We start from the raw sequence: 26,096 nt of genomic DNA, 5'->3' as shown, positions 1-26,096 counted from the left end.
AGACCAAGTCATTCATTTTTTTCTGGTGTAAGCAATTTCTCCTTTTTGAATGTACCTGTAGTTGTAACAATTTTAATTGAGAATTCTCAAACATAAGGGAGGGGGGAAGAAACAAAACTTTAACTAAGAAAGAAAATGGAAAATCATCTTGTCATAATATAACAAAGTCATTTGGTCTTACTATTTCAAACACGCTCCAATTTCTTTCACAACCAGATGAGTTACATGTTAAGCTCAATATTCTTATAGCAAATTTTTTCAATTCAGGACAGTCATCTCCATTTGAGTCCCACCACTCAGTTGATAAATATATGAATTATAATATCTTAGTCTTAAGAATATAATCTACAACTAATAAAGATGAATTTGAATTTAAAAAAAAAATGAAAAACAAAATTGTTACCTGGCTGTTTAGTATTTTTGGCTAGTATGACAGCTTCAATACCAAAGAGCCCCTTTGCTTGTTTGAATTCTTCAAGTTGGACATCTATCTTTTTCCTATCACTAACTTCTGGAACCATTCGTTGAAGACACGTATACAGTTCTAATTTAATATCTGAACCCGAATCAAAAGAAGGATCATATGAATAGAAGGGTTCAAATAGTATCCCTCAGCATGCAAAGGCCTATGAAGTTGCATTTCCCATCAATCCTCAATAATATCTCATATCTCTTTGTAACTACACTTTAAAACAGTGGATATTATATTAAAAAAACAATGACTATATATTTAATAAGCTAATGAATTAAAAACAAATGTAAATTTAAGGAAGATATAAATAAAATGGTTACCACTTTTGAACATTATTGAAATTTTCTATATTTCTTCTTTTGCTTTTTCCATTTCTACATAAATGAATCTCATTGGAGGTGTATCAGAGTCAACCATGTGAAGTACCTTTAAAAGGGGTATTGCAGCCTTCAAGCATTTGACAACAAGTCGCCAAAAGCCGTTGTTATCCATAACTATGGCATGAATTCTTTTCCTTTCTTTTGTTTTTGCAAATTTACTACACCTCCATTGTTCTGAAGAAAACATTGTCATCAATTCTCCTTTGAACTCATTAAGGCATGACAATGTCAAATATGATGTTGCAAATCTAGTGGCAGCAGGTCTAATCAATTCCCTCCCTTTAGTGAAATTCCTCAACCAATTTAAAAGCATAGCTCTAGAATATATGTACGTTGTAATCTTCTTCCCCTTTGCAATTGTGTAATTATGGCCCTTAATTTTTTTTTAAAAAATCGTCAAGCATCAAATCCAAGCAATGGGCGGACATAGAGTACAAAACAAGCACTTTCTCTTATGCATTAACATCTCTCCAACTAGTTTGTAGTTTGCAGCATTGGCAGTCACCAATTGCACAACATTCTCCTCTCCAACCCAATCTACAACTTCATCTAACATCTAACAAACTTTTTCAGCTGTTTTAGATATGTTAGACGTGTCTATAGAGTATAGGAAAATGGTTCCTTTGGGACTATTCACCAAAAAATTACAGATGGATCTCCTTTTCTTATCAGACCAACCATTAGACATAATTGAACAACCTGTTTTTTTCCATTCAACCTTATATTCTTCAAGCATTTGTTGTGTAAAATCTACCTCTTTCTTCAAGCATGTTTCCCTAATCTCATGATAGGAAGGAGGCTTGAGGCCAATTCCAAATCTTGAAATCATTTCAATCATTTGTAGAAACTCCAGATTTTGGACACAATTAAAAGGGATGCTACTAGTGTAGAAGAATTTAGCAATTTGTTGGATCACTATATCACGTTCTCCTTTTTTAAACATACAATTCATTGTTACTTGCTTGTTTTTGTAAAAAATTTATCCATGGAGGAGCCTATGTGTTTGCCCCTCTCTTTTGATGAATGTAGTTGTTGTACTTCAACTAATTTATCACCACTGCCATCATCCTCTTCTTCTACAGTATACCACCTTTTCTTTTTTATAGATGCTTCAGCTTGGGCATTCAAAAGAGCCACAATTTTTTCCTTCACCTTTTCTGTCACACTAGGACAAGCTGAAACATTTTTCCTAGTCCCCCACTATGAATTTCTTTGCAATAATTTCATTGAACTTGCCTTAAACCTACTTCAACACCATGATCTCATCCCAAGTCAGACCTATTTCCTGGTGCATTTTTTTCGCTTAATTTTCTTTCTAGCCAAAGTAGACATTGTATATTTGTACTAGAGCTATAAAAAAAAGACACCAAGATACAGAGCATGCTCAAAAATCACACAGAGAATTCATCAAACAGGTTGTGTGCAATTCTAAACTACTAATTGTGTTTACTAATATTTCTCAAGGAATCAAATACTGAAGATCTTGTTTCATAATTTTTCAAATTTTACTTAATTTAGTTAGAAAAATATAAAAAAAAAAAAAAAAAACTTAAAAGCTTTGTCAAAATCATATACATAACACAACAATCTGGAATCAAGCTATCAAAGTACAAATAAATGATAAACTACTAAGTACTAACTACCAAAACAAATTACCAGAAAGCTTAAAGGTAGCGATGGCTCACGGCAACATCATTGAGAGGACTGAGAGATGCTGGGTTTTTGGCAGAGGACTGAGGAGGCGTGGGACTGAGGTGCTAGAGCTGAATGTTTCTAAATATTTTAGGTTTTGTTTTTTAAACCATTAAACTTAAGAAAGCTTAAAGGCAGCGATGACTCACCATTGAGAGGGCTGAGAGGTGCTCGGTTTTTGATAGAGGATTGAGGAGGCGCGGGACAGAGGTGCTGGAGTTTAGTGTTTCTAAATATTTTAGATTTTGTTTTTGAAAATGTTAAACTTAAGTACTATATGTTTTTTTGGGATTTTATGTTGACATAGGGGTAAATTTGTGACTTTAATATATTATTGGGCTTCTGATAACCCTTTGGGCTTCTGGGTTTAGGTGAATTATCTTACCCAAATGAATCCTACTTAAAAAAAAAAATCAAGCCAAATGGTAGGATCGGTAGGATCCTATACAATCCTATAATCCTAACATTTTTGCGATCCTGCTACAATTTTATACGTTTTGGTGAGGTGGGATCGTAAAATTGTGCGATTTTATGATCCGGACCGCAATTTTGACAACCATACTTGCAAGAATCTCTAACCTAGAGGGTATATGTTGATGGTGCGGCCAATCAAAAGGAATCTGGAGTGGGGCTAGTTGTGATATCTCCCGAGAAAATCATTATTGAGAAATCCTTGAGGTTGAGCTTCTTGGTCACAAACAATGAGGCCGAGTATGAGGCCTTGCTAGTGGGAATGGATATGGTTCAGAACATGGGAGGAACAATGGTGGAGATGTTCTCGGATTCAAGGTTGGTTCTTGGTCAAGTAAATGGAGAGTTGGAAGCCAAGGATTTGAGAATGCAAGGATATATGAGCCAAGCTAGGCACCTGTAATCAAAGTTCAAATCTTTCACCTTACAGCAAATCCTTAGAAGCAGAAATACACATGCAGACTCTCTTGCCACACTTGCAACCTCCTTGGCGCAAAGCTTACCTCGGATTATCCTGGTCGAGGATTTGTGTAAACCCACTAATTCGAAATGGGAGAAGGCTCAAATCCATCAAGTCAGGGCAGGGCCTAGTTGGATGGATCCTATTGTGCTGTTCCTCAGGGATAACGTCTTGCCTGAGGGGAAGGTAGAGGCCGATAAGATGCGGAGGAAAGCTCCTCGTTTTTGGTTGTTCGAGGATCAGAAGTTGTACAATCACTCTTTCTTTGGACCATACTTGCTATGCATCCACCTTGACACGGTAGAGCCACTCTTGGAGGAGCTACATGAGGGGATTTGTGGGAGCCATACGAGAGGCGGGTCCTTGTCTCACAGGGCTCTCACTCGAGGATATTGGTAGCCGGATATGCAAAAGGGGGCACAAGAATACGTGAAGAAGTGTGACCAATACCAGAGATTTGCTCCAAACATCCATCAGCCAGGGGGTGTGCTTAACCCTCTGTCTACCCCTTAGTCTTTTACTCAATGGGGCTTGGACATCATAGAGCCCTTCCCTAAAGTAGTGGGGAATAGGAGGTGGCTTTTGGTTAGCATTGACTACTTCACCAAGTGGGTTGAAGCAGACCGCTGGCGAATATTAGGGACGTGGATGCCAAGAGGTTTGTGCGGAAGAATATTGTCACTCGATTTGGGATTCCTTATACCCTCATCTTGAATAACGAACTTCAATTTGACAGCAAAGCCTTCAGAAGGTACTGTTGTGAATTAAGGATCAAGAACAATACTCAACTCCAACTTACCCACAAGGGAATGAACAGGTCGAGGCTATCAACAAAGTCATAGTAAATGGACTCAAGAAGAGGTTGGATGATGCAAAAGGTAAATGGGTAGAAGAGTTGCCACATGTTTTTTGGACGTATCGGACCACCCCTCGCAAGTCCATAGGGGAAACACTATTTTCATAACTTATGGGGCCAAGGTTGTGATCCCTCTAGAGACTGGGTTCCCAAAGTTGAGGACGAGCTTATTCACTCCGACCAGCAATGACAACTTACTAGAAAAAAGCCCGGATTAGCATATTATCAGTAGAAGCTCAAACAAGGGTATGACTCCAATGTGAAGTTAAGACCATTAGCCATTGGAGACTTGGTATTGAGAAAGGTTTTGGGTACTGAAAAAATCCAACATGGGAAAAGTTAGGAACCAATTGGAAAGGGTCATACCGTATCACCTCGATAACTGGTATAGGAGCATACTTCCTAGAAGATTTGGACGAGCATATTGTACCATGCCTCTGGAATGTAAATAACTTACGAAGGTTATATTATTAATGGAAGGCAATTCTGCCATGTTTCTATCAAAGTTATGTGTCTTCCGGGTTACTTGTTTGAATATAAAACAGAACCATGGTCATGTTTGGCTTCTCGGACCACATACCTTGGGTAAATTAATATTCTTGGATATTTTCTTAAGTGTTAAACAAAACCTTGGTTATACCTGGTCTCTCGGACTACATGCCTTAGGTAAATTAATACTTTCCATTACTTGTTTGAATATTAAATAGAACCTTGGTCATGCTTGGCTCTCGGACCACATACCTTAGGTAAATTAATATCCTTGGATATTTGCTTAAGTATTAAACAAAACTTTGGTTATGCCTGGTCCCTCAGACCACATGCATTGGATAAATTAATACTCTTCATTACTTGTTTGAATATTAAACAGAACCTTGGTCATGCTTGGCTCCTCGGACCACATACCTTGGGTAAATTAATATTCTTGGATATTTGCTTAAGTCTTAAACAGAACCTTGGTTATGCCTAGTCCCTCGGACTACATGCCTTGGGCAAATTAATACTCTCCATTACTTGTTTGAATATTAAACGAAACATTGGTCATGCCTGGCTCTTCGGACCACACATCTTAGATAAATTAATATTCTTGGTTATTTGTTCAAGCATTAAACAGAACCCTGTGTATGACCGGCCCCTTTGGTCCACATGCCTTGGGTAAATTAACACTTCTTTAATCATAAGAGTACCGAGCAGGACCTCAGACCACATGCCTTGAGTAAAACAACACTTCGTAATTTCACCAAGGATGGGACCTTGGCATGTGCATCACCAACAAGAAACTAGGACTCTCCGTGGGTTTGGGTCAAAAGACTCTAGAGTTACACTCATAAGGTACTTCTAAGATAAAAGACCTTAAACATCCCTTTTTTTCTACTCAGTGTTTTGCTTGCCTCTAAGGACCTAGACATCCCTGCTGGTTATACGGTTTTTGGTGCCAGCACATAGTTATTTTTCTCACTATTTACATGGCATTGATTTACTTGAATTAACAACAGTTCATTACTATTGGCTTTTGTTAAAGTATGAGTGTTCACCTTTGGAAGTATCATCAATTTAACCTTTCAGCAAAGGACAAAACAATAACTACACCCGATTAAAGACAAACATTGCAGGAAAAACAAAGATTCATAAAGTGAAAATTAATGTCATTTCATTGAACAAATGAGAAGGTACATCATAAATAGTGGTAGACTGCCACAACAAAAGAAAGGTTCAAAAAAAAAATAGAAGAAGGAAAATGGTCCCACATTAGGCATTGGCTGGAGCAGGAGGGTCTTCTTTATTGCTTGGCTGGGGGGCAAGATGGTCAGTGGCCTTAGGATCGGCTTCCTTGGATTGGGGATCAACCTCCTTCGCCTTGAGAGCGGCATCCTTGGCCTTGGGAGCAGCATCCTTGGCCTTGGAAGTAGCCTCTGGACCCTTGGCCTTTAATAGGGGCTTGGCCTCCTTACCTTTACCCTTGTCCTCTGGCCGAGAACCACCTTGGCCGTACCCTTGGCCACCTCTACTCCCTTGCCTTGGTCACTAGCCTTGACAGATCCTTTTGAGACCTCAGGAAGAGGAAAGGAGACTTGGGTGGTAGAGGGCTGCTCAGGGGTGGTTGAGGCAGGGGCAGCATCCACTCTAGGGTCCACAAGTGCTGCTAGAGCTTTTTGGATGTTTGGGGGGTAGTAGATATTTTCGATTTTTCTCCATTTCGAAGCAACAGAGACTTCAGCCAGGTTGAGTGCCTCTATCCACACCTCCTAGCAGTAATTCCTGCAAACCTTGGCCCGCTCTTCTACCAGATGAACCTCAATCTCTTACACCTTGAGGGCATAGAATTTCTACTCCGAGATCTACGCAGCTTCCTTAACCACCCGAGCAACCTCCTTAACCTTATCCAGTTCTGCCTTCAGATCCAGGACCTGCTGTTGGGTTGTGGCTCGCTCTATCTCAGCATAATGGAGCTTTTTGCGCTGCTCCTCAGCTTGGTCCTGGGCGTTCTTCAAGTCGGCCTCAACACTCTTCCACGTCCTCTCCTCAGTGGTTAGCTTTGTTGTCAGCTCCTGGTTTTTCTACTTAGCGACGCCTAAGGCCTTGCTGGTCTCGGCGTGGAGGTTGGCCTTGACCTTGGCCTTATTCTTGGCATCTTTCACCCACTTCTCAGCCACAAATACCTTTTGGATGGCCTGCACAAAAATGACAGAGGAATACGTTATTTAATAAGAGAAAGGTGGCCTAACATGACGCTAATAAGGCATGCCGAGAAACTTACCAAGGCCGGATCCCTCTTCAGGGATAGAAACAGGTTTGGCTACCTCACATTCTTTAGCACAGACATATCCCTTGGCAACATGAGGGGCTGCTCTAGGGCTTCAGTGAGGTAGTGGAAGTGCCCTTTCTAGAACTCCTTGATGTTGGAGTTCTATGGTATGGCAGCCCCATCCAGCTCTAGACGAGGGTCCCATGCCAGGTTCTGAAGGCGCACCTTGGCCACAGTCTGGTCCTTTTTTCTCTCGACCAAGGAGGCCCTCCCCTTGCCCTTGGCCGTCTTCTACTGCTTGGGGGGAACCCCCTCCTTTTAAGGGACCAACTACCCCTCCTCAACCACCTCATTCTCCTTCTTCCTTTTCTTCTAATTGGTACGAGTAAATAGGTTGACTGGAGGAGGAAGAGAAGGGAGAAAAGTAAGAGGAGGCTGAGACCCTGAGGTGTCCTTGGGCGCCGACCCTTTGGCCCTGTCCATGAGGAGATCACGCAAACCTTTCTTCCTAGTTAAGGACATTTCTTCTTCTTCTTCTTCTTCTTCTTCTTCTTCTTCTTCTTCCTTTGAGCTGATAACTGCGCACACAACTACAAACCTGGAGGTACGAAAACTCGAAGATCTGTCAAGCTCATCCTCTGAATCTGAGACTTGGATCACTCCCTGCTCCTCTTTCCCTTCCTCGAGCTGAAACTGGTCTATCTCAGTCTCAAGTGACAAGCGCGAGGAAGCTGTCTCTTCTCTAGGATCCATTGCTTCACGAAAAAGAACGATGGGAGGGCAACTCAACTGGCACAACATCTTCTCGGGCCAAGAATCCGGGCACTGTGACCTCTATCCAAGCCAACCGAGGATCACCGGCTTTTATCGCGTGGCCAACATCCTAGAACTTGTCGGACAAGTGCTCGAAGCTGGGGATGAGATGGACGGCTCTCAATTGCCTATCCTCGCTTAAAAATACCTCAGATCTCAACACTCTATTGAGATCGAGAATGTTGACGAGATTGATATTAGGAGCTACGTATCTTTTATCTGCAAAAACAGCCGAGAAGTAAAACCACGGTCAGAATAATGAAGCCATCCATCAGAAAGAAACAAAATACTAAAGGAAAGGAGAAAGCAACGAAACTATGGAACTAGTGCCCATGTTAAAAGGTCTAAACCTAAGGTACCCCACCTGGCTATCCCTCTTGGAGTGGGCAGTGAAGACCGTCATGTCATTCACCCGAGACAATCGAGAAGTCGTTTTTCATGCCCTTGTTAGATTTGGGGAGACATAAGACGAGCCTAACAACGGAAGACCTAGACTTAAGGTAGTATCTCAAATTTGCAAGCAGATGACACTCGTACATCCAGACAACGTCATGCCAAGTGAGGCCTAGCCCCATTCGCTCGTTGAGAACGTCTACACTGCCTAAGACTCTAAAGAGGTTGGGTGCGAATTGGTAAGGGCAGATCCTATGGGCTAGCAAGTAGTCCCAAGTCACCTTCCCCATAGTTAGCCTTATCCCCCCTTTTTATAAAGGCTATCATGGGAATAACTACTTCCCCCTCCCTCCTAAGGTCAATCCATCCCCCAGAGGGTAGTATCGTAGGGAAACATCCTGGAGAATGTGATACAAGGCCCTAAAACCCTCCATATCAATGGGAGAATCTACTAGGTGAGCAAACCTGCCTATCTAAGCAAGCTAAGATGAAGTGAAAGAAATTTTTGTGAGGAAAGGAAATAGAGAATAGAGAGCCTAGGAGACTGGCTGAGGAGAAAAGAACCTAAAAAGGAAAGAACTTACGAAAATAAAGGCAGGGGACACTTTAGGAGGTTCTTGAGAGTTTGAAGATTTGGAGAGTCTTGAAAGTTCGAAGATTTGGAAAGTGGGAGAAATGAATCCCCCAGGCGCCTTATATAGGAGGCAGAGTTGGGCAAGAGTTATCCCGCCCCAAATTTTGAGGAGAAATCTTAGTCATAGGATCTCCATCTCATCGTAAGACGTGGGAGACAAGGCGCCACCTGGAGTATTAAATGAGACGTTACAGACTCCGAAACACAAGGAGTGGTTACAGGACATGCGAAGTGACACTCTCACATGGGAGATTCAAAGAAGCGTGTGGAAGCAATACTCAAGGTCAAAACCCCATTTTTTTTCCTCAGACAAAAGGGAAAAAACTAGAGGATTTGAGGGGCTATTATGGGGTACAACAATTAAATAAGATAGCAATGCCACGTGTCATGTCCGTGGCTGAAGAGTTTGGTATAGTTCCAAGGAGACCATCCCCTCGTACAGTAAGGCTAGGGTGGCAAACTTTGGCCACATCAATGACACATCATCAGAGGAGGCCACATTGTAAGGGAAGAACTCTAGGGAGGGAGTCAAGCTTGTCGTGTCTGCAGGGATGGAAGCTACCACCACATTAATTGCATCCCACCAAACCCCATGACCGCATTTATGTGAAGAAGACTCCTGAACAGTGTTGTCTTGATCGCTGTAACTCACAGAAGACCTGGGAATGTGTCTGATGGGACAAGCATTCAAGTAGTGGCCTGCATGATCAACAAATGGAGGACCAAGATTAATGGAGAGATACTATATAATGTAAGGGATCCTCCGAGTAAGGGGGATCTGAAAAATTGTGGAAGAAGACACTGTAGTAACCTAGAATAGAAATTGTAACTAAGTCTGAAGAAATATATTCAAGAACTACTCTCCTCGAACTTTGCCGAGGAGTGATTTTCTTCGCATACAGCTTAATTTTCTTTACTTTCCTACTATCCTTAATCCACTATCCGCATTGGTCATTCCATTGAAACCCAGCCTATAAGCCCACTCTCTATAAATTCATTGTGTTGGGCTCTATGGGCCCTAGTCTTGTTTTTTTTTTGGACCTAGGATCCAAGACTTGCCCTTACAAAAAGAAACATTATAATTTATTATTGACAAGGTTATTTGTTTTTTATTATATATTAATTATGTTTTAGAATTCAAAATTAATAAGTTTCTTTGTAGTTTTTTTATTGGAGTCATGGAGATAAAAAGAAAATTTTGATGATGATTTTTTAGTGTTTTGTGAGTGTGTGTGGGTTTTTTAAGATATGGAAATTTAGCTAGAGGCAAATAAATTGTGATAAATAAGAGTGTTTTTTTTTTTTACTTCCAAATAATTTTCTTTTGTTGAAATAAAATAAAATTGTAAAATATCCACTTGTGCTTGAGATAGGGACATAAACCTAGAAGGCTAGAACCCTTTATAACAAGAGGATATAAGTATTAAGTATACTAGACTTATCATACGTGCTTTGCGCGCGTAATTATTATTATTTTTTTTTGAATTTAGTGAAATAATATTTAAAAATGAGATAGACATAGTATCTTAATAAAAGTTTGAAAGCCTAAAATTTATGAACTTTTTAAAAAATAGTAAATTACTCTTTTAACTAGATTGTGTTTTTAAATTTAAAAATATTTAACTAAAAGATATGAGTATTTTAGAGAGTTCAAAAATTTGTGTGAGATGCAAAATGATGAAACCCAAACATAAAATTTTGTTATTAATACTTATTAATAGTCAATAGTATAGGTTTTTTTTTTTTTTTTTAGCAGCTTTAGAGTCTGTTTGAAATCTGCTTATTTTGCTGAAACTGAAAATTTTTTGTTAAAAATACTATAGATAAATGTGAAAGTTAGCTGAAATAGTACAATAGAGCCTATGAATAGTATTTAAAAGTGTAATGAGACTTATTAATAACAGCAAAAATAAATTAAATAGTAAAATAAACTTACAAAATTAATCGTATCAAACTGGACACTTAATAGTAAAGAATAATCATGAAATTTGTTAAAAAAAAGAAAGTATTAATCATGAAAACTAATCATTAAATTCACTGGTTTGAATAAGATTTGATTGGTCAAAAGTGCAGTGGAGGTAACATGGATATTGGCTTATTTACCAAAAAGAACATGACTGGCAAAAATATATATATAAAAAATAAAAATACAACAGAGAACATGGATATCGGCTAGCTCCATTAAGGTGACAGTACATTCACTGCATTGTCTCACCTTTATAGAATGTTTTTTGGTCAATACGAGCAGGAAAGGATTTGAAATCTTTCTCAATTCGTAAGATTCTCAATGGGTTGATTCGGCTGTCTTTTTTGTATCCATGACAGTATCGTCCTTTGATCACTTTAATTTGGTCCAGTCAAAGTCACAGGACACTTCAAACATACTTTTCTTCTTCCTTTGGACAAGCGACTCTCTCCTTCTCCTTTTTATTTTTTCTTGAAAAATGTTGCTCGTGGAGCGAGGGGTCCGTCTTGAAGTGATTTTGATTCATGTAGCATCTCTTTGTTTTGGCGTGTCATACTGTCATTATACGCACTCAAAAATCAAGGCAAAAGTCTGTGTATTTAAGAGTTAATGTCTATTTAGATATGCATAATTGTATCATTGGCAGTTTCTTTAAGGCTCAGTTTTCTCTTCTTGGTACGTGTTAAAAAATACTTAGTACTCCAAAAAAATATTAACATAAAAAGATATATTTACAAAAAAAACTCATTAGTTTTTATATTAATGAAATTTTTTTTTTTTGAGTCTAACCATAATAATGTCTTGGACCGGGTGGTTCACGGACTTAGGTGGTTTGATGTATTAACTATCGAGAAAAATTATTGTGTATTCTTGGAGTATTATGAATGCGTACTTCCTCTTTTTATATGAATGGTAAATTTTAATAATTAAATTTATAGTAGGACCTACTATATATGTGAGAAGAAAGAGTACGCATTTATGATACTCTGAGAATACTTAATAATTTTTCGACTATTGAGTCAAGGTGGGTCAATTAATGGGGACTCTGCAATAATATGTACTAAGGTGGCTCAATTAGTGAGGACTAGACTACTCTACTGAGGTGGCTCAAATTTAATGGTCTAAAACTCTAATGTGTTTGGTGAAATTGATGGCTTTTGGGGTTTGATTGAAGGTGCTTGAATGCTGGGTTTGGCGTTTGATGATGTTATTGGGATTTGAATGCGTTTGAAATTTTGAATGTATTAAGGTGTGTGAGCCTGTGAGGATTTGGAGGTAGCTTTTGTTGGTGCTTTATGTGGTTTCATTTAAAGACTGACCATGCCTTTATGGGTGGTATTAAATCTATTGAACAATCCTAAATCACAATAGAAATAGATTCAAGTTATGAACCAAAAAAAATTGAAACTATATAATAACCAAAATAAAAATAGACTAACTTAATAAATTAAAGTTAGAAGATGCAATATATAGAGAGAAGAAATTTTGTTTCAAGGAAAAAAAATGAAAGAAGAAAATTAAAATAAGAAATATTACATAATTACTTGTCAAAAAGTTATAACAAGTTGAATCTTAGATTCTTCTAAGAAATAGTTGAATCTTAGACATTGTCAAGAAATTAAAGAAACATACAATTAATTAATTAATTATATATATTTGTAAAGTTTAAATATATCAATAGTTGAGTGGGAGGATTTAACTTTGGATATCTTTGTTAAAAGTACCAAAAGATATCGGTTAAGTTACAAAATTTTTGGTATACAATTAAGTTATTCATATCAAATACAACTACAACCATATTTTAACAATAAATTTTAAATGGCAAACTATTAAGGGTAGCTTAAAAAGTTAATGGTAATTACACTCCCATTTGGGAAAATGATACTCCACCTAAGACTTGAAGAGAAAAAAAAAAAAAGACACTTTCCCCCATTATCATCCAATTGACGAAACTTTATCAAATTAATAATAAAAATGTTGTGTATGAACCCATCATTTGCTTACGGGCAAGAAAAGTTTCTTATTTTCTAATTAAAAATTATTATTTTAAAATTTTAATTAAAGTGTATTTTAAAATATTAAGTTTGAATTTTGCTTATTATTTTTTTTTCTTTTTTCATCTAATTACGGAAAAATTTTTTGTTGCAAGTGTTTTGATGCTTGATAAAGTTTTCATTTTCTATTCTAAATTTACCAATTTTTTTTTACTAACCATGATTAAACTTTTGTTAAGAGATTTCTATATAAATTTAAAATATTTCATTCATATTAATATAAACAAAAAAAGGGGAGGGGGTATGTTAATTTCTTTAACCTCAAGAGAGAAAAATATTTTTTCTATTTAAGTTTGGGGTGGAATATCATTTCTCGATCGAAAATCAAAGAGATGAAAGTGTAATTATCTTAAAAAATTATGTTTATAATTGGCCTAAAAAACAGATAATAATTTGTCATGTAATATTTTTTTACAAAATTGTTGTAAAAATATTAGGAGGGTATCAGATTCTATAATCCACGTAAATATCCAAATTTAAAATCCCAAAAAATCGATACTGAAAAAAAATTGATGTGAAACAGCGAAGTGAAGGACAATCAATGCTTTGAATTGTTAAATTAAATGCATGATGTGCGGCTTTCGGCTATCATGGTACTTCTATAAAGTACAATCTCAATAAAATAAAATAAAAAGGAAAAACGTATTTGAAAGCAACTTGAATTATTGAATACTAAAAACAGAAAAAAAAAAATCAAAAACTTGAAAATTGAAGCAGTAGTTAAATATAATTAAAGGTAACGGTACAGTTACAAACTGTTACTACAAGCAACTTCTTATTAGTTTTTATTTATAGGTTTGGTTAATGTGTGTCTTAAGGACACAAATTAAATTATCTATTTATGGTAAAAAAATTTTAAAAATTAAAAAAATTATCAACATTTTTTTAATTATTGAAATTTTTTTTTTCAAAAATAAATAATTATTATGTATTCTTAAAACACATATTAACAAAATCATTTATTTAAATCTACCGCTAATATTATATTTTTATTCACCAGTAATTCAACTCTCTTACCTCAATAGTTGTAAGAATTTTTTATTGTAAAAAAGTTGGTAGAGCTAACGTTACTCTAAAACTAATAATAATGCCTTTAGCGCACGTACTATTTTTTTTTCTGACCACTTGTGCGAAAGTTTGCGGTACTGTAAAATTAAAGTTGAAAAGAACTGGATCAAAGAGAACCGTAGGGAGCCGAACCTGGAAGCCGTACTATTACTCTCTGAGCTGCTACAACTGCAATGTCCTTAAGCCTAGTTCTGTCTGTGTGTCTGTTTTAGTAAAAGAAAGCGAGAGAACGATTTGACTTCACAGTTCACAAACACACACACACACACACACACAAACTACAAACTCTCTCTCTCTCTCTGTATTCCTCACTTCATTGTTTGTACACGAGACTAGTGTAAAACTCCATTCAAGCTTAAAACTAAACTACAGAAGAAAACGAAGAGAACCCAGAAAAAGTAACAAAACAAAAAATGTACACAACCAACAAATCTCCCCGAATTTAGCTTTGTGACATAACAGGTCACACAACCCACAAGCATGGAGTACAAAAGGATCCAAAAACCTCAGGTCCCTTTTTTTTTTTTCCTTGTTTTGTGAAATAAATGCAATAGTATATAAATTATACAAGTATACAATAAAATATTCTGTAGTGTTGCTTTTCTTGATTTTACGTTTCCCAATGCATTGTCATTGTCAAAATTATTTGATCTGCTATGGTATGAGTATTTTTAGTTTTATTACAAGAGAAAAAGAAAATGGTTTTATAGGGTGGAGGATTATCTCCAGGAAAGTTGAGGACCATGCTTCTGGGAGTGGGAGTGGAGAGGAAGCGAAAGGAAGGAGAAGAGCTTCAATCTGATTTCACTTCCAGATCTCATTCCTTAGCTCAGATTCATGATGCAGGTACTTGTATGAGTTTTGCTCTTTTTTTCTTTGTAATTTTTTTTCTCTGGAAAATATTTTACAATCTAAACAAGCGGTGCCTTTTGGTTTTAAAGTTTAAAACTTTGAAATTTTGTTATAAAGGGTCTTGAGTTTTCACTTTTTTAAAGTGTTTCAATGATTCTTTATTTTACTAGGTAGGTTAGAAAGAATAGGAAACATTTATTTTATTAGAAAGGAAAAGAGTAAAGAGTGAGTTTCTGAAATTCATTAATTAATTATGGAAAACTTTGATCAGGTGGTGGAATGGGTTCTGATAATTGCAAAGATGTAGATGTTGTGAGTGTTCTTCCTGAATGTTCTGCTTCGACTACAGCAGCCGATTCATTAGGTCTGGAGATGATTAGTGACCGTAGAATGAAAGATAATACATTAGTAAATTCGAGGATTAGGACCCAAGAAGACCCTTCTTCTTTGGATTATGATAGTGGCCATGATGTTATGAGTGTGTCCTCGTCAGTTTTTGAGTTTCAGAAGGCTGAACGAGGTGCCCGGAGAGTTCCTCTTGGATCATTCTCTAAACCGGCGCCATCCAAATGGGATGATGCCCAGAAGTGGATAGCAAGCCCGACTTCAAACCGGCCAAAGGCTGGTAATGTTGGATCACGAAAGGGAGGTAATGTTGGTTACGGGGGCTGGCAGCCGTCCACGAAGGTTGTTGTTGAAGTTCCAGATCAAAGAGTGGTTGCTTTTGAAGAGCCTGATACAAAGCGGATCGATACAACTCAAGCTAAGTTGGAGTGTGGGGGAAATAAGTTTGTCAGTTGGGAGGCTGACCACCCATATCCAAGTGCAGATTCATATGGCAAACCCATCCTCATGATTGAGAACTCTGTTGGAGATTCTGCAAGTAAGGATATATTATATTAAGTTTGATTCATATTCTCAGTTGTCTTATGTTTATTTTCGAAGTATTGTGTTTTATTTGTGATCTATTGGATACTTATATTCTTTGCAGAAAAATATTTACTCTTCCAAGAATGCAATCCCAAAGGGAAATATTTACTTTGTTCTGTTTTCATGAAGAATTTGTACTATGTTTTCTACAATTAGTCATCTAATGTTGTGGGTCATGTGATTACCTTGTATTTGCTTAAAAGAAAATGACCAGACATCTGTGTTTGTCTTTGTCAGGGTCTAATATGGAGAGTGCATTTTAAGAATGATGACTTTATCATTTGCTCTGTGGTATTCCCATATCTCTTTTAGTTTGGGCAAGTTAGGAATTACCGAATTAAACCGCCCAAATTTGTAATTTTCTTTTTGGTTCATTAGTTAGATTGAGCAGCTGATGTAACCAAAATTATGGCCAATTGAGTAAGGTTCTGGCTGAAAAATGTGCTCTCCGGACCTGTGTGAGCAGCAAGCATGGGCCCCATTTTGGTAAAGCTTTTTAAAATTTCTTTGTCTTAGATCAAAGTTAAGTTTTCACAGTGGTAGACTTTTCAATATTCTCTGAATCATCTACTAAGTTTAGTAACACTCTTGAATTTAAGTTTGGTAGATGTTTGTATAAAGTGGCTGTGCTACTGTTGCTGGGGATGAAAATGTCTAACCCTACCTTGTACAAAATTTGGTAGAAACTGACAGGAATGCAGTCCTCTTTATAAAAAACACAGTTTATACTGAAATATAATAAAAGATGAACAGCTAATGAGACATGGAAAAGTTGGTCCATAATTGTTAAAATTGTTCTAATGTCTGGTAATTCCTTTAAGATAAAAGTATATTTTGTAACAGCAAAATCGTATTTTAAGCAATGTGGGTGTTGTTCCTCTGAATATGAAGTTACTTTCAAGCAAGATACTGCAGAAAATGCACTACATATAATAACTTGGAACTTACTGGTTTATATGCTTTTTTCTTTCTTTACTTTTAGCAGTCAACCTCAGCCGGCATGATTCATCTGTGGCCATCCAAAGTGCAACTACATTTCTACCAGCCCCCGCAACGGCTCGGTCTGTATCAATGAGAGATATGGGCACTGAAATGACTCCTATTGCTAGCCAGGAACCTTCCAGAACTGGAACTCCTGTGAGGGCAACAACACCAATGCGCAGCCCAACTTCTTCTAGACCATCTACTCCTGGCAGAGCTGCCCCAGCTTCATCTCCAACTGATCCACCAAATGGCCATACAGATACTCACAAGCATGAGTTGTCCGAAAAGGAGCTACAAATGAAAACTAGGAGAGAGATAATGGTCCTGGGGACACAGCTGGGTAAAATGAACATTGCTGCCTGGGCTAGCAAGGAGGAGGAGGATAAGGATGCGTCTACTTCACTAAAAAAATTAGCTGGAGAACAACCAGCTAAAAGTGTCATTGAGACACGTGCAACAGCTTGGGAGGAGGCAGAGAAAGCCAAGTATACGGCCAGGTAATTTTGTACATAGAATATATATATATATATATATTTTTTTTCATGTCTCCTTGGAATTTCAACATGGATGTCTAATATATATTCTCACACCTTTTTAGTTTTTTTGACCCTTCCTTTGGTCGGTTAAATAGGGCTGTAAACAAGCCTAGCTTGTCAAGTATTGCATGTTAGAGCTCAAGATGATAACAAAAGTAAAATGTTGAAACTCGGCTCAAGCTTGAACCAAGCCTATAACCAATGTTTGAACTTAAGCTCATCAAAAATTCCAAAGCTTGAGCCTGGCTTGGCTTAGCTTGATTCAGTAGTCAAGCTGAGCTCAAGCTCAAAATTAAGCTCAATCTCAAGCTCTTGAGCTCAAGATCCAACAAAAATACATTATCAAGCTCATATTAAGCATATTATCAAGCTCATTTGGTTTGGAGGGATGGTCCTAACTCCCAATTAATTGCCCATATCTTGATCTTTTTTTATTTTTGGGTGTGTGTGTGTGTTTGCTTAGGCACAGCTTGTTCATTAAACAAGCCTAAATCTAAGGCTCAAGTGAAACTTGTTTGTAAATAAACAAACATGAACGAGTTTTTGTCGAGTCAAGCCCGAGTAATTTATGAACAACTTGGTTCATTTACAGCCCTGACATTAAAGACCAATTAGGACTTTGAGCTATACAGGATAGGTATCCCTCTCTTTCCCCTTAGATTGCTTTTCCCCTGGTGAGGCAGGGTTTGTTTTCATGTTCTCATACAACATGTTCTCACACTCACACCTTTATTCAGTATATTTCAAGTGTTAACAAGCGACTGGTTTAAAAGTGTCTGATTCTTGTCAACAAAAAACAAAAGGTTCACATATATCGAATTTGACAAGTTCCCAGAATTTAGAATGAGTGGTATCTACCATATATTATTGTTTTCTGGGTGATATGTCTCAAACTGTTTGGTATCTTCTGTATTGCTTTCAAGCTTAATAAATTTTTTTATTTTGGGTTGAAAAATGGACTTGTTTTCCTATTTTTTTTTATTAAAGTCAATGGTCGGTCAACAGGTGGTCAAAAGTTATTTTTTAGAGAGAGAGAGAGGGAGAGAGACGTTTATGCTTTGAGATGTTGACTTGCAGTTTTTGCTGCCGCAAACACCAATGCAGAAAACATTGAAAAAAAATATTGTGTTAATAAACAAACAGATGCCTAAATGATAGGTCCTGTATGTAAAATTCAAGAAAACTACACATTGGAAAATACAAAAGACAGATCATGTAAGCCAGGCTGTAGTAAATGACTCTGTGTATAGCTATTAAAGCATGTCTAACAAAAGTCAGTGGATGTTTATAATCGTTTAGTGGATCCGGTTACGGTTGGGACATGTGTCTCAACAGGGTCACCGTGTTTATTGAAGACTGTTAGAAGAGTTCCCCCCCCCCCCCCCCCCCCTCTTATATAACTGTTCACCAATGGCAATAAACTGTTTTAACTGATAGGAAACTCCCTTAAGCCTCTGTCAATTATAAACCCAGAGCACAATTATATAGATTGGTTGAGATCAATAATACACAAAATTTCTCTGATTTTCTTTGCTCTCTTATCTCTTGTTGTACTCTCAGTTTCTTTTTCATTCCTTTGTCAGTTTTTATCAAGCATTAGTTATAGGGGAACAAGTGAATCTTTGGTTCATTGTATAATCTAATTACCTTTGAAGCTTATTGAGTTGTACCAAGTAGCATTATGCTTTATGCTTAGCGCTATGCCTCTTGGATATAGATACCTATGGAAATACTAAATGTGTTTCGAGTGACACAAGAAAATTCCTCAAATTTTCTTACTCTAGTCAACTGGATTGTTGGAACAGCATACTTGTTCACAAGAGCATCAACCATATAAAGAACTAAATGCTTTTTTTTTTTTGGTAAAAAAAAAAGGGTAGAGGGGCGTGACTAGTGTGGCGTCCCAACCTAGGTGTGACCATAGTAGCACCTTACCCGCTCCCGGGTGAGAACCCATATGCTTGGGCAAAATAAATGCATTACATATGCTTGAAGTTGTTTTTGTTACCAATTTTCAGTTTGTGGTCTAACATGGCAAAGTCATGACTTCAATTACCTAGGTTCAAACGTGAAGAGATGAAGATTCAGGCATGGGAGAATCATCAAAAAGCTAAAACAGAAGCTGAAATGAGGAAAATTGAGGTACTCTATATTTTTTTTCTATAAAATCTTTTGTTTTCCTAGCTATGCTGGTTTCATTCATTTTGAGATGTCTTCTTTCTATTGTCTAAAATACGAACCCTAGGAAAATCAACACTGTAACTTGGTTGTTCTTCTTCTATATAATCCTTCTGCATGGCCTCCTCAATATTTGATATTTTATATACACCGAATTCCTCAGGGTGCATGGTTCACTAAATAACTCAATTCTCATATTAAAATTGTGGAAACAATACTCATGTGATGCAAGCCCTACATTACTTCGAATATAAAGGTTAAGCATGTTGCCAATAGGCTCTAGCTCAAGTGACACTTCCCACAAGAGTCGGTAGAGGGTGAGGTCATAGGTTTAAAACCTACTAACTGTAGTGTAACTTACCAATTGAAAAAAAAAAAAAAAAAAGTTACAAGAAAGCAACTGGGCATACTGCTAGTAGATTCTACCTTCCATGGGCATCAAAACTTTACATATTTGGTTGTGCTTATCGATACAAAGGATGCATCATATTCTAATTGTAGTTGGACTTGTAACTTTGATGCCGGACAATATCAAATTGGGGATAAAGGGGAAAATCGAACAGCAGGGAAAGTGATAAACCCTAAGAATCAGCACTTAGGGGCTTGCCTGGAATTAGCACCAAGTAAAGAAACTTAGGCATCAGCACCTAAGCGTGTTTGGCATCAACAGGCATCAACAACAAACAATGGAGAAACACATTGTTAACTTGTAAAATTTTTATTCAAATTCTAGTGTCGTTCAAGCTTACTGAGCCTTAGTTTAATAGGGTTTCAAGGATTACATTATATGGAAATATTCAATTAAATCCCATGAAACCCTCAACATTAAAAACCCAAATTAACTCAATGGGGTTGGCCGTGTGGTTGAGCACTTGGTCTCAAAGCGGTTGTCTCGGGTTTGACTGGGTGCTCCATAGTTCAAGATTGGGCACCAGCACTTTGAAAAAACTCCCTAGGCCAACAATTTACCCCCCTATGGGCCCACTCGTCGTGAACAGTGATTAGTCTCTGGTTGAAAGTTTTGAGGAAACATTGTGGGAAACCAAAAAAAAAAAACCCAAATTCAAATTTCAAATTCAAAAACAAAAAATAAAATAAAATCTTAATTGATTTTGCAGATCCTTGCATCAAACTCATCATTTGCAACACCAATGGTATTGAATAGTGCTATGTGAACTAGTTTATATAAAAACTTAAATTATATTGGACAGCTAGAAATGTGAAGGAGTATATATTAAAGCCATAAAATAAGGTAAAACTAACATCTTATTTCACATAAGATGGTGTAAAAATTCTGTTTATGTTAAGGTGTGTGTCTCTGCAGTACTAGTACATAACAAAAATAAGTTTTTATTTTTTTTTTCCCCTCTCCAGTTTGAGCTAACCAAGCTGTGCCAACTGCTAATGCCTCCTATTTGGATTTGAAGTTCTCAATAAAGCAATAAAGATACAGATTAAAGTGCAGAGTTGCATTGAGATTTATTTTAATCTTTATCTTAAGAACACAAAACCAGAAAGAGGCCTATAATATGTCAAAATCAAGGAGAATGGCAAAGCCCACATATATCTTGTTACGCTAGGCAAATCAAACCCTGTGACATCCTCTTCTGTTTGTTGCAACTAAATGTCAAGGAAAATGAATTTATTATGAGTTATGATTTAGACTAAGCACTATCAATCGTGTTTAGTCTTGATGAATGCATTAATCATAGTGGTAAAGTACATGCGGAATTAACGACAAGTAGTATGGTAGTCAGAGTCAAATCTGGGATTCTTTTGGCACAGATATGTGGTAATAGCCACATGGCATGCAGGTGCCTAGCTACAGCACCCTACAAATCATAATGTTGGGTACTTGGGGAATTTTTAAAATAACCTTTGTTTGATTAAATCTGACTTGTCATATTTATAGGTGTAGATTATCAAAGTTTGTTAGATTTGAATTTGCTTAGATTTTTTTTTTTTTGGGGGGAGGAGGGAAAGAGAATTTGATAAATACATGTTGCAACTTGCAAATCACATTTTGAGGTGCATTTCTAATTCAGTTTTAGTACATTTTTACATATCTATTGAGTGTGCAAATTACATTAAAAATAGTGATTATTATAGTGTGGAGAATTGGGGATTCTACAATAAATCCCTCGGGTTGCAAATTGTCAGGAAGACTAGAGGGGGAGGGGGGGGGGGAGCAAAGTAAAAAGTATCACAAGTATTTTCTTTCAGGTTCGCTCTAATACCAAAAAGGTATTTGTTGGCTTTTCTAAAAGCCTGGAAAGCTGATTTTGGAATTTCACTGGCCTTCAGATGAATGTTTTATATTTTCTTAGACAAGTTTTTATGGGAGCATGTTAAACAAAGGAAAATAAAATCCGAGTAGAACCTTCTAATATAGACGAATGATTCTAAAAGAGTTTTTACACTATTCTGGGGAGATCCTTCTGTTTATTGACATACTTCTCATATTGGTCTTCCCACAAAGTAAATTCTGCCTGTGCAAAACTCTTTAAAGAGGCAGTATGATGTGTCCTGCTCTTTTTTTCATTTCCAGATCCATGTGTTAGGCATTCTACTCTCAAATTAGGTTTATTCATTTTTGTAGTAGGCAAACCAACCCACACATCCATAAAAGATGGAACTCATGACCCCTCACCCTTGCCCCTTTCTTTATTGGGGAGGAGATGGCAACATGCTATTCTATTCATTGTTGTACTGGTACATGCTCTAGGTCCTATACTATTATTTGAAGTTTGGGAATGTGTTGTAAACAAGGAATGCATTCTCTAGGGTGTCATCACTTGGAATCCTGGAGTGGCTGCTTGTCATGACATGACACAATATGGGCATTTACACTATGCAAGTGTGTCATGCACCTGATGCTGTATTTGTGCCCAACTGTGTCGAGGACTTGAGGTAGAGATTGAAAAGAAATTCTTGTACTTATATTTGAATTGTCATCAGTTTCAGCCCCCTGCTGCCTTGTCATGAAGAAGGTTTTTCTCGTCTTGAAATCTTTTGGACTTTTAGTATGGCTAGTTATTTTTGTTTGCCACCTTTCTGTCTTTGGTGCTTCAATGAGCTTGAAAATGAATACAAGATAGCCTCTATTAGGTCAACATGTTTGAGTTAATATCTGTGCTTATTACATGCTTCTTGTTACATGAGTATTCAGTATGTTCAAATATATCAAATAGATGGTAAATATTGAAGCACATCATTTATGATTTTCAAGAACTTTGTCAACTTAAAATACAAGCAAGTCCTGCCTTCACATCTAATGATATTACAGAAATCATTCAGTTAATGACAATGTGTAACTTTCAGGTAGAGGTTGAAAGGATGAGGGGACAAGCGCATGATAGGCTTATGAATAAATTAGCAGCTGCAAGGCTCAAGGCTGAAGAAAAGCGAGCAGTGGCAGAAGCAAAGAGAAATCAGGAAGCTGCAAAAACTGAGCAGCAATCGGAATATATTCGCAAAACTGGTCGCATCCCATCCTCGTTTACCTGTTGTGGTTGGTGCTTTTAAAATTTGAAATACCTTTTGTTGAGTAGGCTTTGCCTGTGTGTCTTGTCTTATTTTTTTTGGCATGTGCTTCGTGTATATCATGTTCTTTATCACATATCCTGTGCTTCTTATAGATCATGTTGATATCAAACAATCCTGGTGTAAAAACTAAGACCTAATTTTGCTAAAGCTTATGAAGAAAATTTAAAGTACTTCAGGCATAGCAAGCATTACATGGAATAAATAAATGTTAATATGCACGCTGCTAACCTAGACAATTGCATCATTTCACTTTAAAAACTGGAAAAAAAAAAAATCTGGGGGTGTTTCAAATATGAATACTTTGTGGGTTAGTATATGAGAAAAATAAACAAACAACTTGTGTAGCAAATGCGTAAGAAAATTAATCAAGACAATAGTAAGTGCGTGTGAAAGCAGAAGCAGTCTCCACTGTCTTAATTCAATAAAAAATGGTAGCGACTGTCTTTGAAGATTACAGTTTTTTTTTTTTGTAGCTGTAGAAGATTCAACAACAGACTCCAAGGCCACCGCACACTCTTGGTGCGATGGTCACTCTTAAGGTATAAGTGCTTGTAGGGTGTGAGAGAAAATGACCAGGATTCAAGTCTTTAAAAGGGAGCTTCACACACATACATTTAGATTAGGGTAAATTAGAATTTCTATCTTGCAAAAGAAAAGAAAAAAGAAAAAGAAAAAGAAGACTCTAAGGAATGATCTTACAATTCAGTCATGCTAACTAGTGTCCGGTGTCCTTAAAACATTTTTGGGCGGACAAATTTGCACATTTTACATCGGGTGCAAAGTATAACTATAAGAGTCATAGTTCAAAGCGTAAAATGTGTATTTGAAAATTTAGGCATAATTTGGGATATAGTTTATAGTAGTAAAGTGTGACTACCCATAATTTATGTGACATTTTTTATGGAAAAAGTATACTTCCAACCCAAAAACATTTGAAGAGATCATGTATAGTTAGTCATATGGCCACTGGTGGAGCCGGAGGGGGGCCAGGGGGGGCACCTGCCCCCCTGACTCCTAAATTTTTTTTTTTTAGTCACATGGAAGAAAAGAAGAAAAAAAAAAAAAAATTCTACTTGTTGAAACTTGAAAGTGACCAAACCACCTATTTCACTATTTTTTTTATTTTTATTTTATATCATTATTTACACAATTTTTACTATTTATAATACTTTTTATAGCATTTTATCTTTGAATGATGCTAGAGATATTATAAATTTTATTACTTATGTCTTACAAATTGGCATGTTATCAATCACAAAAAATAATTTCAAACATTTATTTATTATATTTTTTAAGTAACACTAATCATATTTTTACTCCATCAGTTTGTAAATTTTTTAGTAGCTATGAATTGGTTGTTTTTGTTTATTTATTTTAATAATATGAAATATATTCATATTTGTTTACAATCGTTTATTTATTTTGTTATTATTGTTGATTAATGTTTTTTAGATAAATTTCACTTTTAATATCGTCTTTTAATTTTGCCCCCTCTAGACTAAAATCCTAGCTCCGCTACTGCATATAGCTTCTTTTGTTTTAATGAGTTACAAATTATAATCATATAAAATCATCATGTATTGGATTGGAGAAGATTTCTCTAAATTGGTCATCACATATTAATGAAACTCAATTGATGCTAATTCCCAAACACCAGCAAGGTAAATCCATCTCACAGTTTCGTCCTTAGAACTTAAAGTTCTAGCAATATCTACATAGTCTTAACGAAAATAATTGTTGTCATAATCAAACCATCGACCAATTAACCCACCTTTGTTATTCAGGTTTCATCCCGGAACGTATGGCTTCGGATAACTTTTTAGTTCAAGGATGTAGACACCTAAAAGTAAAAGGAAAATGGGATATTAGCTAGCAATTAAGCAAGCTGGATCTTGATAAAAGGAGATACTTTATCCCCTTATCTCTTCATTTTATGCCTCAAACATCTCTCTCTTTCCTCGACCAAGTTGTCCAAGATCGTAAAATTCATCATTCACTTTGGATAAACACTCGGGTTTTATCTCACGTCCTTTTTGTGGATGACATTTTATTTTTGTTTTGTTTTGTAGAAGTAGTTATGAAAGACTAAAAGGCTTTGTTGTCTCTATTAACATAGTATTGTACGTATTCTGGGCAGATCCTTAACATTACAAAATCCAAATCACTGTTTAGGAAAATATTTGGGAATTCCTCTTTTGTCTACTCGAAAATCCAATCAACACTACGAACCACCTTACTTAATTAAGTAGCTCACCCCTTCTAAATTATTCCTTTTTGGTAGTGGGAAATTAAATCAGGGACCATTTGTTTTTCAAAGAAGCAAATCTCAGAGCAACAAATTAATCTTTTTATCAAAAAACGTTTGTTTAAACTTTAAAGTCACATCTTCTCTCCATTGATCTCCCTTCCAAAGTAATTTCTTATCCCCCATGAACGCACACTGAGTTATATACAGCTATATTCAAAACAAGATCTCAGTTGTGTGTCTAGTACAAAGTATATTATCATGGATTAAGATCAGGTGCAATATCTAAGTATTGCACTTGATATAATAGTAATATACGGTTGAGATTCAAGGTTTAAAAAAGAAAATTTCAATCTCAACCATTGAATAAAAAAAAAAGTTCAAAAAAAATTGAAAAAGTTAAAAAGTTAAAAGTAAAAAAATAAAAGTGGTAAAAATTAATGTAAGAGGAAGTGGTGTAATTGCACCAGATCCAATTCCATCTATCACCACTCTTCTAAATATGAGGATGTAATAATAACTAGAACAATAAATCTAATACTCTCCCTGGATAGCATTTGAATAATTTTACTTCGCATGTGACCCTCCTAGACGAAACCAAATTAGAAACTTTGTATAGGTCTTATGTACGCCTCCTTCCTTTTGCCTTTCCTCAAATTTAACAACATAGGCCCAGGGCCTTTGGGTCTGGGTTTTTGGCATATGGTATATATTGCCATTTGGGTTTCTCACTTAGACTGAGGGGGTATTTTATTTATACACAAGTTGTTGTGAAATGGGGTTTTGTATTTAAAATATGCTTTTGTAAAAAAGTTATGATAAG

At 36.4% G+C, this 26,096-nt stretch overlaps 2 protein-coding genes across 5 annotated transcripts; both read left to right on the top strand.

The window, feature by feature from the left end:
* The first annotated feature begins 2,528 nt into the window (after window positions 1-2,528).
* LOC142628780 (uncharacterized) lies at window positions 2,529-3,874 on the top strand. Its single transcript, XM_075802819.1, has 3 exons — window positions 2,529-2,606; window positions 3,128-3,349; window positions 3,446-3,874. The coding sequence occupies exons 1-3, from the start codon at window positions 2,529-2,531 to the stop codon at window positions 3,872-3,874; spliced, it is 729 nt and encodes a 242-aa protein (XP_075658934.1).
* A 10,323-nt stretch (window positions 3,875-14,197) lies between these two features.
* On the top strand, window positions 14,198-24,933 carry LOC142626917 (uncharacterized). 4 transcript variants are annotated; one of them, XM_075800640.1, is made up of 7 exons: window positions 14,198-14,512; window positions 14,713-14,848; window positions 15,126-15,737; window positions 16,767-17,265; window positions 19,365-19,446; window positions 22,804-22,993; window positions 24,813-24,933. In XM_075800640.1, the coding sequence occupies exons 1-7, from the start codon at window positions 14,483-14,485 to the stop codon at window positions 24,899-24,901; spliced, it is 1,638 nt and encodes a 545-aa protein (XP_075656755.1). In that variant the 5' UTR covers window positions 14,198-14,482; the 3' UTR covers window positions 24,902-24,933. The 4 variants fall into 4 exon arrangements, with proteins under 4 accessions (XP_075656755.1, XP_075656757.1, XP_075656758.1 ...); XM_075800642.1 differs by lacking the exon at window positions 24,813-24,933 and adding an exon at window positions 23,502-23,581; XM_075800643.1 differs by having other exon boundaries at window positions 14,200-14,512; window positions 14,732-14,848.
* The last annotated feature ends 1,163 nt before the right edge of the window (window positions 24,934-26,096 follow it).

This window comes from Castanea sativa, chromosome 3 (assembly GCF_040712315.1).
Source record: "Castanea sativa cultivar Marrone di Chiusa Pesio chromosome 3, ASM4071231v1".
NCBI lineage: Eukaryota > Viridiplantae > Streptophyta > Magnoliopsida > Fagales > Fagaceae > Castanea > Castanea sativa.
The sequence above is the reverse complement of the archived record's forward strand: the minus strand, read 5'-3'. Positions and strand labels throughout refer to the sequence as shown.

Bases quoted from the DNA above. Each gene is read 5' to 3' on its own strand.
- LOC142628780 (XM_075802819.1), top strand. From the start codon at position 2,529: ATGGCTCACGGCAACATCATTGAGAGGACTGAGAGATGCTGGGTTTTT. The intron at 2,607-3,127 runs GTGCTAGAGCTG...TCTCTAACCTAG, and splicing joins TGAGGAGGCGTGGGACTGAG to AGGGTATATGTTGATGGTGC. The intron at 3,350-3,445 runs GTAAATGGAGAG...TTCACCTTACAG, and splicing joins CAAGGTTGGTTCTTGGTCAA to CAAATCCTTAGAAGCAGAAA.
- LOC142626917 (XM_075800640.1), top strand. From the start codon at position 14,483: ATGGAGTACAAAAGGATCCAAAAACCTCAG. The intron at 14,849-15,125 runs GTACTTGTATGA...AACTTTGATCAG, and splicing joins AGCTCAGATTCATGATGCAG to GTGGTGGAATGGGTTCTGAT. The intron at 17,266-19,364 runs GTAATTTTGTAC...TCAATTACCTAG, and splicing joins AAAGCCAAGTATACGGCCAG to GTTCAAACGTGAAGAGATGA.